The following is an 11,959-nucleotide window of genomic DNA, read 5'->3' as shown; positions in this document are numbered from 1 at the left end:
CCCCACGTTTTTTTTGTGGGGGGGGGGGACACATATGCACATGCGCACAATCTCTTTAGGCTTCTGCCTGCCCCTCAGACCCTTGCGTCTCTCCGAAACACGTGGACTACAAGTCCCGGTAGGCTTTGCGTGCTTATCACTTGACTGCACGTGCGCACACAGCTGCCCGGCGGAAGCGGGAGTCTGGCTGTGTTTATCTCGTTGGGGATCTAGTAGTCGGTTGGCGCACAACGGGTTCTAGGCTGCAGGTAGCGCGACGACCCGCGGCCCCGCCCCGGCCCGGCCTGGCAGGTAGTCCGGGATGGGTTGAGGAATAAGGAAAATTGGAGGGGCTCGGGTCGCCCGCGTTTGGAGCTGGCGTCGTGGGGAGGGGCCTGAGAGCGATGAGGTGGGGGTGGGGAGGGAACTAGGGGGATGATGGGAAAGGAGAGTGTTAATAGGGAAAGAAGGGCCGGGGGAAGATGGTAAGGAAATGGGTGGGAGAGACGGGGTGGCTGGAGGAGGCTCTGAAGGGAATTGGAAGGAGCCTGGGTTATGAGTAGAACGGAGAAGCCGAAGATAACAGGAGGGGAATCTGGCTCTGGGGTAGGGGAGGTCAGGATGACTGGAAGAACACAGGATAGCGTCATATACAGGGAGGAATATATCTGTGGCCGAAAGAGGGCAATGAATATTTGCTTTTGCCCCTTAGTGGAAGAGGGAAAATGGAGGGCTGTTGGGGAGGAGCTTGAAGCAGCTTGAGAAGGAAAAAAGAAAAAACTGCAAAGCTCTCAGGAGATCAAGAAGGGCCAGAAATAGGGAGTGAAAATTACAAGAGACCAGGGAGGCAGGTAGGTAAATGAAGGGAATTGAAGAAACTTGAGAATGCAGCAATGATGAAGGATACAGGGGACTCAGAGATAAGCAGAGCCCCTGAGAGGGTGCAGGCTCTTTTTTCATGAACTTGAATTGTCCTTACGAAGAAGCTAAGATTTTCTCCATCATGAGGTGGAATTGCTTCCTGCCCCCTCCCCCCGCGGCTTGACATACCTTGATTAGCTGCAAGGGGAAATAGAAGCTATGAGGGAAGATGAAGTTCTCCCATTCTAAAGCCCTTCCACCTCCTGTCTGTCCCCCAAAGCCCAGATCCAAGATCTTTTGGATAGAGGACAGGAGTAATGAAATGAGAGTGGTTTCCTGCTGGGGCTATTTTAGGTTTGGCAGGGTAGCTACTATTTAAAGCAATGGGGTGGAGGGTTGAGGGAGATGGAGGAGGGTGGCTGGAGACTGGCAAGTCAGCCAAAAGTTATGTCTCTTTCTTGCGAGGGGCCTCCCTTACTGGAGCTTTTGCTGTGCTGAGGTTCTGCCTGATTCTTCCCTCTGCTAGGGCTTCTTGAATGGGGAGCAGATGATGCACCCAGACCCAACAGGGGCTTGCCAGCAGAGGCAGCGCTTTTGCAGGAGAATTTGCCTGACAGAACCTTCAGATAGACCCCTTTTCACTAGCTTGGCAGGTTATTTTTCAAAGACTATGAAAGAGGGTCTCGTGCCTGGATCTTTTCTTGTCCTACTCCAGGGCTTTTTTTGCTTCCTTTCCCCTTTCCAGTGCACTCCCCCACCCTTGTTCCCTTTCAAGCACCCAGGTGGGAGAAGAGCTGCTAGCTGGAAACAGCTTGTTCTCTATCATGATAGCAGGCTTGGGGAAGTGGCAGGTGGAGAAAAACCCTCCTCCCCACCCCCATTCCCTCAGTTCCTGGCAGACACATGCTTTCTGGCTTAAGTTCTTGGTCTTCGCAGCATACCAGGCACAGCTGTCAGAAACTCCTCGTGCCTGTAAGGGGCCCTGGGTGACCCCAGTGACAACACCTCAGCTTGACAAGAGCTGCCTGTGAGGGGCTAACCGTCCATGATGACATGGAGGTCCCTGTCCTGGATAGATAGGGGGCTCTTCCACTCTAAAAGCCTACAAGCTTTTCTGCTTGTAAGCATCCATGCCGGTTTTTAGTGGACCATCTCAGGCCAGCTGGGCTATAAATAGCTTTGAGTATTTTGAGATCTCTGTCCCCACCTTAAAGAGCACAGAGATTCTTAGAGAGGTGGCAGTAAGCAGAGCCAGAGAGATGAGAACACACTGGTCTGGGAAGTGAGCATGGAGCTTGTGCCAGGCCAGGGACAGGGTGGAACCCCTGAGTAGGGGGCAACCATGCTGAGCTCTTGATCAGCAGATTCTGAGCTGGCAGTCAGGTTGGAGGGGCCCCACTTTTCTCTGTTGGAGGACACAGGGCCATGGCTTGCTCCCTGACCTCAGCAGTGCCCCTGGGGCAGGGCTGGCCACCCAAGCTGCCAGTGGGTGGTGTGGGAGGGCAACCAGGGTGACCGAGTCACAGTGAGCCAGACAGAGGTTCTGCCTGAGGAGCCTGTGGCCCGAACTTGTTTGCAGGCAGCAGAGGCAGCAGGCCGTGCCGGGGGGGCATGTTGCTGTGACCCGTGGCCCAGGGGATGTTACGGTGGACAGTGCACCTGGAGGGCGGGCCCCGCAGGGTGAACCATGCTGCCGTGGCTGTTGGGCACCGGGTATTCTCCTTCGGGGGTTACTGCTCCGGTGAAGACTATGAAACACTGCGTCAGATTGATGTGCACATTTTCAATGCAGGTAAGCTAATGCTGGAACCAGCCCTGGGTGCCCACATCAGGGAGGGGAACGGGCAGGTGAATGAGGTTTTGTGGTGGTCCCCATAGCCAAAAGGTATGGGGGAATGAATATCGGCTTAGGAAAAGGTGTACCGCTGGGGATGGAGGTTCCCAGCGCTGAGCAGAACTGTGCCCACAGTGTCCTTGCGTTGGACAAAGCTGCCCCCAGTGAGGCCTGCCATCCGGGGGCAGGTTCCCGTGGTACCCTACATGCGGTATGGACACTCAACCGTTCTCATCGACGACACAGTCTTCCTTTGGGGCGGGCGGAATGACACCGAAGGGGCCTGCAATGTGCTGTATGCCTTTGACGTCAGTGAGTATGGGTCTCAGAGGGGCTGTGTTCTACCAAATGGTGCGTTGGGCTGGGAAAGGTGTGGGCTCAAGCAGCTGGGAATTGGGAACCCCAGAGTCCAGAAGGGAATGGCAGAGGTTGCTTACCTGGTCCATCTTCTCATCTCCTTCAGATACTCACAAGTGGTCCACACCCCGTGTGTCAGGAACAGTTCCTGGGGCCCGGGATGGACATTCGGCTTGTGTCCTGGGCAAGACCATGTACATTTTTGGGGGCTATGAGCAGCTGGTAGGTCTGGGAAGAAACTAGAGGTTTAGAGTGGGAATCAGAAAGTGGAAGAGGAGTTGAGGGTGGTGGGGAGGCTCTGGCTTGTTTGCAGGTTTTGAGGTCAGAAAGTGACCAGTGAGTGACCCTCTTTTATTCCTTTCTTCTCTTCCTTTCTCATTCCACTCAGGCGGACTGCTTTTCCAATGACATTCATAAGCTGGATACTAGCACCATGACATGGACACTTATCTGTACAAAGGTCTGCCCTTTTTTCTTTTTCCCGGATCCCTACCCTCAATTGAAGAAACCATAGGGAGCTCAAACAGTGAGATCAGATCCCTTCCTGGCCTCCTTGCTGACTCCCTCCCCCTCATCTCTCTGCTTCTGCGCAGGGCAACCCTGCACGATGGAGAGACTTCCACTCAGCCACGATGCTGGGCAGTCACATGTATGTCTTTGGGGGCCGTGCCGACCGCTTTGGGCCATTCCATTCTAACAATGAGATTTACTGCAACCGCATCCGTGTCTTTGACACCAGGACTGAGGCCTGGCTAGACTGTCCACCCACTCCAGTGCTGCCTGAGGGGCGCCGGAGCCATTCAGCCTGTGAGTGTCTCTTAGGTCCCCACAAAGTCCCCCTTCCCATTCATTGTCCTCAGACTTTTGATGTTCCTCTGTCCTTGCAGTTGGCTACAACGGGGAGCTGTACATCTTTGGTGGCTATAATGCAAGGCTGAACCGGCACTTCCATGACCTCTGGAAGTTTAACCCTGGTAAAGAGTGCTTGCTGCCTTTAAGGGAGAAATAAGAAGCAGTTGGTTGACGAGGGGTGGAGGTGTGGGAGTAGAAGAGAATAATCCTGAGTGGGTAAGGGATGGGGACTTGGGAGGATGTCTAGATTGGGCAGGTATTGAGCCTCTGCATAAACTTCTCATTAGTGTCCTTTACCTGGAAGAAGATTGAACCGAAGGGGAAGGGGCCATGTCCCCGCCGGCGCCAGTGCTGCTGTATTGTTGGTGACAAGATTGTCCTCTTCGGGGGTACCAGGTTAGGAGGAGAGCAGGGAGGGCTTAGGGAAGGGCCTGCATCTGTGACTAACATGGGGGCTTTTGAGCAAGAGGGTCTCATATGGTCTTTCCTTCCTCCTCCTCCATCTCCTCGGTCTCCACAGTCCATCACCTGAGGAAGGCCTAGGAGATGAATTTGACCTCATAGACCATTCTGACTTACACATCTTGGACTTTAGTAAGTACACTTAGTCCCAAAGTGTTCCTGCCATCAGGGTCCCTCTCTTTGGGTGGTGACATCCAGGACTGGACCTTTTCCTTGGCTTTGACCGTCTCCCTCTCCCCTACTTCTTTAAAGGCCCTAGTCTGAAGACGCTGTGCAAACTGGCTGTGATTCAGTATAACCTTGACCAGTCCTGTTTGCCCCATGACATCAGGTAACTGGGTGGTTGGAAAGGAGGAATTGGTTGAGGGTGAGTGGATAGTAGGAGAACGAACTGATTAGCTTGATCTGAGTATGGAGGAGATGAGGGTTTGTTCTGCTGGAGATGTAGTATACTTGAGAATGAGATGGAAGGAGTTAGAAAAATGTCACCTAGGTGACAAACCAGTTTTTCAAACCACGCTAAAGCATCACTTCTTGAGAATTGAGCCTATACAGTTAGTTTTGTTAACATGCTGAAAAAGTTTGGTTAAATCTTCAAACCCAGCTGCAAAGTAAAGACAAGTTTAGGAACCTCAGGATAACAGTTCCAGAGTTAAGGGAGGTCCCTCCTACCTACTTCTCTTTGAATTCCATTCTTAGGTCCAAATTAAGCACTGAAAGTTACTGTGTGTATAATTGTGCCCTTCTGGGTCATTGTGAGACACTTCCCTTCCGTTGTATCAGTTTAGCTTAACTTTTTATTTGCTGAGGGTCTGTGTGTTGAGTATTTGCTGACATGGTATGCATGGCTGAATTGATGGATCCTGGGCTGGCCCAGGATTAACACAACACATGCACAAGTGTCTAATACCAGGTAGACTGTACTGAGTGTCTTGGCACAGGGAGGGTCTTAGTGGGTCTCTGTAGAGTGACAGAATTGTCAAAAAGAGGGATTTAATTTTAATATGGTGGAATGGGTGGGCAAGGCTTCAGGAGGGATAAGAGAGCCCAATCAGAGCCTTAAAGGGATGGGAGTTGAGAGCAAAAATGGGTATTCTTGGTGGGAGGAGAGGGGTTACCTGGTTTGGATCTATGCAGAGGCAGAAAGGGAGTGTGGAAGACAATTACTGAGATGTGTATACAGGTGCTTTTCTCCAGCTTTTGGGGACACAAGAATATATAGAGACACACAGACACAAAAACAAGCAGGAAGTCTGTGTGAGCGTGCAGATGAAAGAATGGGTGATAAGCTTAATTTGGTGGTAGGCGGAGCCTGATAAACTTAGGGCTGTAAGGAAGAGGTGGCTGTGGGTGGTTGAGGTTTAGGAAGTTGAAGGGACTGATGTGTTCATAGCTTTGTTGGAGCAATTCTGGGCCTGGGGTGGAGGCTTACTCCTGTTTCTTTCTGCCTGTCATTATTGGCCTCCCAGGTGGGAGCTGAACGCCATGACCACCAACAGCAATATCAGCCGCCCCATCGTCTCCTCCCATGGGTAGGAGGAAGTTGCTGCTGCCTCCCCTCCTGAGCCTGCTGTTATCTTCACTGCCCCTGCCCATCTCTCACCTGCCTGTCCCTTTGGACCCTGGACTTGGTATACCTCCATGTGGAGTTGTTGGACTAGAGGTGTTGTCTGTGCTGTGAACTCAGTGGGGAGCTGTAGGGGGAGCGCTAGGTCTCTTTCCCCCTTGGGCCCTTCCCTTGGTGCTCTGTCCCGCCCACCTCCCTCCAACTGCTTCTGGGCCTCTGCTCTGCCCCAGGCCAGCCAGGCCCTGCTAGGAAGTGAAGGGAATGGGGAGAAGGGAGAAGCGAGAAGCAAGCAGTGTCTGAGCCTCAGGAGCTGCCCCCACCCGTTTCCACCCTTCCTCCTGCTTGAGCCATGAGCATTGATTGGGAGCTGAGAGGAGTTGCAGCTGCTGAATTGAAACCTCCTCCCTTACCTGGGGAGGCGAGGACCAGCAGATAATCCCACCCTTCCCTTTCTTGAGCTGTTGCTGTACCCTGATGCTCTCAGCCAGCTCAGATTTTATAAAAATAAATAAAAAACCTCCAAACGTGTGATCTGTTTATGTGGATGGAATATGCTGGGAATGGCAGAAGTTTGCAAAGAAGGCAGGTAACAAGTTCTGGTTACTCAGTTCGCGGGGTGTTGTGTCTATTTCTTGGTTCTTGTCCTGCCGCAACAAAAAATTGAAGGGCAGAGACACAGTAGTGAAGCAGAGTTTTATTTAATAAAGTTACACAAAGAGAAAAAGTACACAGGCAACCTCAGAGAGGAGAGGCACACCCTGAAAGGTTGAGAAAAAGTGCAGGGAACCTCAGAGAAAAACCTGAGAGGTTTTTTATTTAAAGAAAAAGAAAATGCAGGTAACCTCAGAGAGAGGTGCCCTGAGAGGTTGAGAAAAAGTTTTAAGGCAAAAAGGTGCACACTCGGAGAATGGGGAGTGTAGGCTACCTCAGAGAAGAGGTGCACTGAAAGATAGGGTTTTTCCCCTTTTAAGGATTTTTCCAGGAATGTGACAAAGGGTAGGGGTGTAGACTTCTTAGTGGTCTCAAAATGTTTATCTTTGATGAGAGGCATTTCGTCTCTTCTATTACCAGTCCTCCAGGTAATTCTGCAAAATTAATACAGATTTACTGACAACGGTTCCTCCCATGGATAGCAGGTTCCCTCTGGGAACATAACAAAACTGCCTGCCCTGCCCTCAAGGTGGGCTGAGTTACTGTCCACTGAAGAATATGTTAAGAATCTTCTTAACTTCCTGGGTTTTAAATGCAATCTTACCTTGGAAACTTTTACTATGCTGTTTATATCTGGGCTTGTTTGGATAATTATCATAATGCTTGTCTCCTGCCCAGGTTGCAAATTACTTGATTACAGGCTGGAGGAGGAGAAAAAAACACAACATACAGGTTAGGTTAAAGAATAAGCTGAGCCTTTTAGCAGGCTGAAGTAAATCTTAAAACAATGGCATGATCTAATTGACACGATGAAGACGGGCTGCGCTCATACTTTCCTTTATCTGGGGAGTATTTGGATATTGCAAGTTGCTCCCGGCCTTTGGAGCTTCAACTGATTATTAACTCATTACTCTGTGAGTCTTTACTGGCTCTCTATAGTTTTAACTGGTTAACTTTTGGAGTCCCTTTTAGTGGGCTTTATAGGCCTTATTCGCTCTCGAGCCCCCTCATAGCTATTTTCCTGGCTAACACAACCAAGAGCGTTAGGAAATCAAATGCCAGCAGGCACTGGCCCAAGTTTTTCTTTGGTAGGGAGTCCAGCGCCATGTGACAAAAGCTGGCGATGTTATCTCGAGTGGGCGCCCTTTTCGGCCTAGGGCTTCCCTGCCACCCACCAGCAGCCTCCCGCGCTGGGAGCCTAGTCGGTGTGCTCAGCTCTGATCACCAGCCGGTGCGGACGGAATCCCGGAGATGCCGGAAGGGGCGGGGCGGGAGCCGCCCGAGCGGAAGCGGCGCCATTCGTCCTCGTCGCGCCGGCTGAGCCAATGCCGAGAGTGAGTGCTCCCGCCGGGGCGGCCGCCGGCTCTCCCCGCGGGGCCGGGGACCTGCGGAAGGGTGAGGGCAAGGTGCCGGGCCGAGGGGCGGCGCGCGGCGCGGGCGCTGGGGCGGGGGCAGGGCCAGCTGGCTGCATCCGCCCCATGCCCTGGAGCTCAGGGCTAGTGCGGGCTCCGAGCCGGCAGGCGGTTGCCGGGAGGCTGCAGACACGGGGAGTGGCCCCAGCGCCATGGAAAGTGAGGAGCCACAGGGGATGCTGCCAGTTAGGACATCCTGCGTAGTTCTTAAAGGGGGGAGTGAGGGTGTGACGCAGGGAGGAAATGTGCAAAGCAGAGTCAGGGAAAGGCATGGGTTGCTGGGGAAGGGTTAGTAGGTCAGGATTCAACAAATTTCGCAAGCATTTATTGAGCACCTACTGTATGCAGGCACAGTTTTAGATCCTGGAGATACAATAATGAATATAGCAGTCAGAACTGTCCTCATGGAGTCTACCTTTTAGAAAGGGCGGTAAAAAAAATAAAAGCAAATTAATAATATTGAAAGGCAGTAAAGCACAGAATTGTATATTTTTAAAGGGTGAACTTTATGGTCTGTGAATTGTATCTCAATTTTCCCGAAAGGTGATAAGGACTATGGAGAGAAATAAAGCAGGGGAATGATAGTAATTTTACATAATCAGTGGAGGCCTCACAGGGTAGGTGACATTTGAGCAATGGTTTGTAGAAGGTGAGGGAGCAAGCAATAAATATATCTGGAGATAGTGTTCCAAGCAAAGGAACCGTGGCAAAGAACATACCTTCCTGCTCAGGAAGCCACGGGCAGCTGCCAGGCTAGGAGGCTGGCAGACTGAGGGTTGACTGGAGAGGAGTGGCAAGGAGATTAATAGATGAGGTTAGAGATAGCATGGAGGTAGTCGGGTGGGAGGGGCTGGGTTACCTGAGGGTTTTCAGGCATTGTAAGCCCTGTAGTTTTTACTCTGAGCAAGCTGAAGCTGTTGGGGAATTTTGACTTCTAGAGTGACATGATCTGAAGTACATATTTATGGAAATGAGGTGGAATGAAAAGATCAGATATACATTTTCAGTGCCTCTCTCAGGTGAAGTGGGGAGCATAGCTTTGAGAGGAGTGAGACTGGAGGTCAGGAGACCTGTTAGGAGGCTAGAGCACTGATTGAGGTGAGAGGTGCTGAGAGTAGAAATGGAACATTGACAAGGGAGACAGGCCCTTGTGGGGAAACCTGTGAAGGAAAAATTTAAAAGAGGGTAAAAAAAGAAAGGACCATGGCTTGGTCCTCCAGCCTTACATGTGAGCCTTCTTTAGCAAGGTGAGGCCCCAGATAACTGGAACAGTTGGGAAGTTAGGTGTCGGTGTAGTACAGTTACAGCCTGTGCTGCCTGGGCTCTGTAGTGATTCATCTGATGGGGATTTTGGAAATGATCAGTTACCTAAGGAATGAGGATGGGATGATGTCTTTGCCTCAATGGGTGATGCTGAACTGGGTTGTGTTCTGCCTTCCCCACTCTTCCACAGGCACATCTAACATGTCATTTGAGGAGCTATTGGAATTGCAGAGCCAAGAGGGGACTAAGACATACAAACAGTCAGTAGCCAGAAACAGTACTAAGAAGCAAGGCTCTAGGCCACCTGTCCAAAATGTATGTGTCGTAGATAAGCACAGGTGAGGAGCAAGACCTGCTTTGGGAATTGGAGGGTACCTGGAACCTTGAGGAGGTATCTGCATTCTTAGGTGGCATGTGGGAGGCCTTTGACCAAGACTGGCATCTTGATCTGTCGTCTGTTTTCTCCATAGACCTCTGGAAATGTCAGCCAAGGTCCGCGTGCCGTTTTTGCGGCAAGTTGTCCCCATCAGTAAGAAGGTGAGGAAGAGGCAAGAAGCACTTTCTCGGTGAAAGGACACTGAACAGTTCTTTTATATTCTCTCTGTTTTCCCCAAAGGTAGCCCGGGATCCCCGCTTTGATGATCTGTCGGGGGAATATAATCCTGAGGTGTTTGACAAGACATATCAATTCCTGCATGACATCAGAGCCAAAGAGAAAAAGGTGTGCAGTGTGAGAGAGTGAGGGTTCTGAGGGATGCAAACAAGGGCACAGATTAGAGCAGTGACGGGCAGATTTAACTCTCCCTAATTTGGTTCTTACATAGTCAAATCCTGGCTCATCAGTTTACTAGCTATGTGATCTTTGGCAAATTACCTAACCTTTGCTTCAGTTTTCTAATCACAAAAAGAAATGACGATTCCTATCTTGTATAGTTAGTCACTGAGTGACCGTATGAACCTCTTAGAATAATTCTTGACACAGCGTGTCAGCTAACATTTACAGAATGCTAATGCCAACCATCGTGTTCATTTTCCAATGTGGAGCTTGTGAAAAAGCAACTAAAGAAGCACCATTCCAGGGAGAAGCATGAGAAACTGCAGCAGCTGCTTCAGCGAATGGTGAGTGGTCAGAATTGCCTTGGTGGTGAGAGCAGATCAAGGCAGGAGGTGATTCTCAGTCCCTCCTGTTTATTCCTCTTACCTTTGCTCCTCAGGAGCAGCAAGAAATGGCGCAGCAGGAACAGAAGCGGCAGCAGGAGCTGCGCCTGGCCCTGAAGCGGGAGCAGCGGGCTCAGGCCCAGCAGGGCCGTCGGCCGTACTTCCTGAAGAAATGTGAGTGAGCACAGCTATTACAGGCTGGTTACGCGGACAGGTTCAGTGGCCATGGTGGCAGATACTGTGTTGGGGGTCCATGAGCTCCCTAAGGGAGGCATGAAGGCTGGATTCCATGGTAAGCTGGAGGAAAGTAGAAATAGTAGAAAGGAGTTACCTATAACCCAGCTTGCATCCCCAATTAAATTATGGGCAGAGGGTGTTGATTTTATCTCAGTCTCACCACCCAACATATGCTGGGCTGGGCACATAAGAGGAGCTCACAGTTAGTTTAATTGAAAAAGACTGAAATGATAGAAAAAGTCAGCTTGCTTAGATGCACCAGTGAACTGAAACAAGTTGTGTATCCCAGCAGAGTGGTTGAGAATTACTGACCCAGGGAAAGGGAAAGATGGCATTTCCCCCTCCGCCTACTAGCTTTCTTTCTCTATTCTCTAGCTGAGCAGCGCCAGTTAGCCCTGGCTGAGAAGTTCAAGGAGCTGAAACGCAGCAAGAAGCTAGATAGCTTCTTGAATCGAAAGAGGCGTCGAAATGCAGGCAAGGACCGGAGACATCTCCCTTTGAGCAAAGAGTAATAAACTGTCCTCAGCTCTTCTACTTCCCCAGTGGGAAATGAATCTGTAAAGACAGAGCTTGGGCTTGGCCTTTTCTGGTTCTTTCCCATCCGAGGGCAAGGGTCACAGATGCTCTTGAACATGACTGGCTCAGAGACCTCTAGAGGCGCTTGGACTGCCCAGAGCTGAACAAGAAGAGCAGCTCAGCCTTCTACTGAGCCACACTTCCTCTGCTTGGATCTGGTTTATCACATCATTGTGTCTTCTCCCATCTTTGCCTTAAACCGGTGACCTTGGTCTAGAAGAAAAGAGGCCAGTGAAGGCATGGGTCTGTAAGTCGTTCCCAGGGCTGGAACTTTCTGTGGAGCCAGTTCATAAACATCCTTGTCATTCATCTTTTTATTATTCTGCATTTTTTTGTGGGAACTGTGGGTGGCCCAGAGCTAGTTTTATGGACCATGTGTGGGAGTAGGCAACAAACCTAAGGCTCCTACAAAGTAAAAATTCTGATCAAATACTCTTCCTACTTAAACCCAAAAGATGACACAATTATTGAAAGAGTGAAACAGTCCCACAGCTCACTGACTTAGCTTCAGTTTTGGATGCAACAAAAGCTTCCTCAATAACATGTAACCAAAGCTGGCTCTCAATACTGTTTGGGTCTAGAATTCATTCTACCCATGTAGACTAGAAAATCCTTGAGCTGGTTATCGATTTAAAGTGGTCTCAGGTTGGTAGTTCCTTCAGGTACCTGGCAAAGGCAAATGCAAGCCTGTCTTAAGGATTGTACTTTAAACCCAGACTTCAAGGAGTTCCTTCAGAATTTCAAAGAATG

The 11,959-nt window shown here is 50.3% G+C and overlaps 1 protein-coding gene and 1 long non-coding RNA gene across 7 annotated transcripts; one reads left to right on the top strand and one right to left on the bottom strand.

Annotated features, from left to right (window-relative positions):
* Positions 1-134: 134 nt before the first annotated feature.
* On the top strand, positions 135-11,518 carry LOC108395053 (kelch domain-containing protein 3). Of its 6 annotated transcripts, XM_017657041.3 has the most exons (15): positions 135-291; positions 2,420-2,632; positions 2,810-2,986; positions 3,138-3,253; positions 3,420-3,491; positions 3,625-3,838; positions 3,919-4,005; positions 4,171-4,279; positions 4,404-4,477; positions 9,429-9,576; positions 9,709-9,775; positions 9,855-9,959; positions 10,283-10,357; positions 10,453-10,570; positions 11,009-11,518. In XM_017657041.3, exons 2-15 carry the CDS (start codon positions 2,479-2,481, stop codon positions 11,143-11,145), a joined length of 1,653 nt encoding a protein of 550 aa, XP_017512530.3. In that variant the 5' UTR covers positions 135-291; positions 2,420-2,478; the 3' UTR covers positions 11,146-11,518. The 6 variants fall into 6 exon arrangements, with proteins under 6 accessions (XP_017512530.3, XP_017512526.1, XP_073080976.1 ...); XM_073224875.1 differs by lacking the exons at positions 9,429-9,576; positions 9,709-9,775; positions 9,855-9,959; ... (1 more) ...; positions 10,453-10,570; positions 11,009-11,518 and adding exons at positions 692-830; positions 4,598-4,676; positions 5,815-6,440 and having other exon boundaries at positions 151-291; XM_017657037.3 differs by lacking the exons at positions 9,429-9,576; positions 9,709-9,775; positions 9,855-9,959; ... (1 more) ...; positions 10,453-10,570; positions 11,009-11,518 and adding exons at positions 4,598-4,676; positions 5,815-6,440.
* On the bottom strand, positions 6,592-7,878 carry LOC108395055 (uncharacterized). Its single transcript, XR_001852583.3, has 3 exons — positions 7,739-7,878; positions 7,168-7,264; positions 6,592-6,997 (listed from the first exon to the last, which is right to left on the bottom strand). It is a non-coding gene; the product is annotated as an uncharacterized lncRNA (long non-coding RNA).
* Positions 11,519-11,959: the final 441 nt, after the last annotated feature.

The sequence above is a fragment of the Manis javanica genome, chromosome 16, assembly GCF_040802235.1.
Source record: "Manis javanica isolate MJ-LG chromosome 16, MJ_LKY, whole genome shotgun sequence".
Taxonomy (NCBI): domain Eukaryota; kingdom Metazoa; phylum Chordata; class Mammalia; order Pholidota; family Manidae; genus Manis; species Manis javanica.
The sequence above is the reverse complement of the archived record's forward strand: the minus strand, read 5'-3'. Positions and strand labels throughout refer to the sequence as shown.

Excerpts from the sequence above, each read along its gene's own strand:
- LOC108395053 (XM_017657041.3), top strand. The coding sequence starts at position 2,479 with ATGTTACGGTGGACAGTGCACCTGGAGGGCGGGCCCCGCAGGGTGAAC. Across the intron at positions 9,960-10,282 it reads TCAGAGCCAAAGAGAAAAAG|CTTGTGAAAAAGCAACTAAA; the intron begins GTGTGCAGTGTG and ends TCCAATGTGGAG. Across the intron at positions 10,358-10,452 it reads AGCAGCTGCTTCAGCGAATG|GAGCAGCAAGAAATGGCGCA; the intron begins GTGAGTGGTCAG and ends TTTGCTCCTCAG.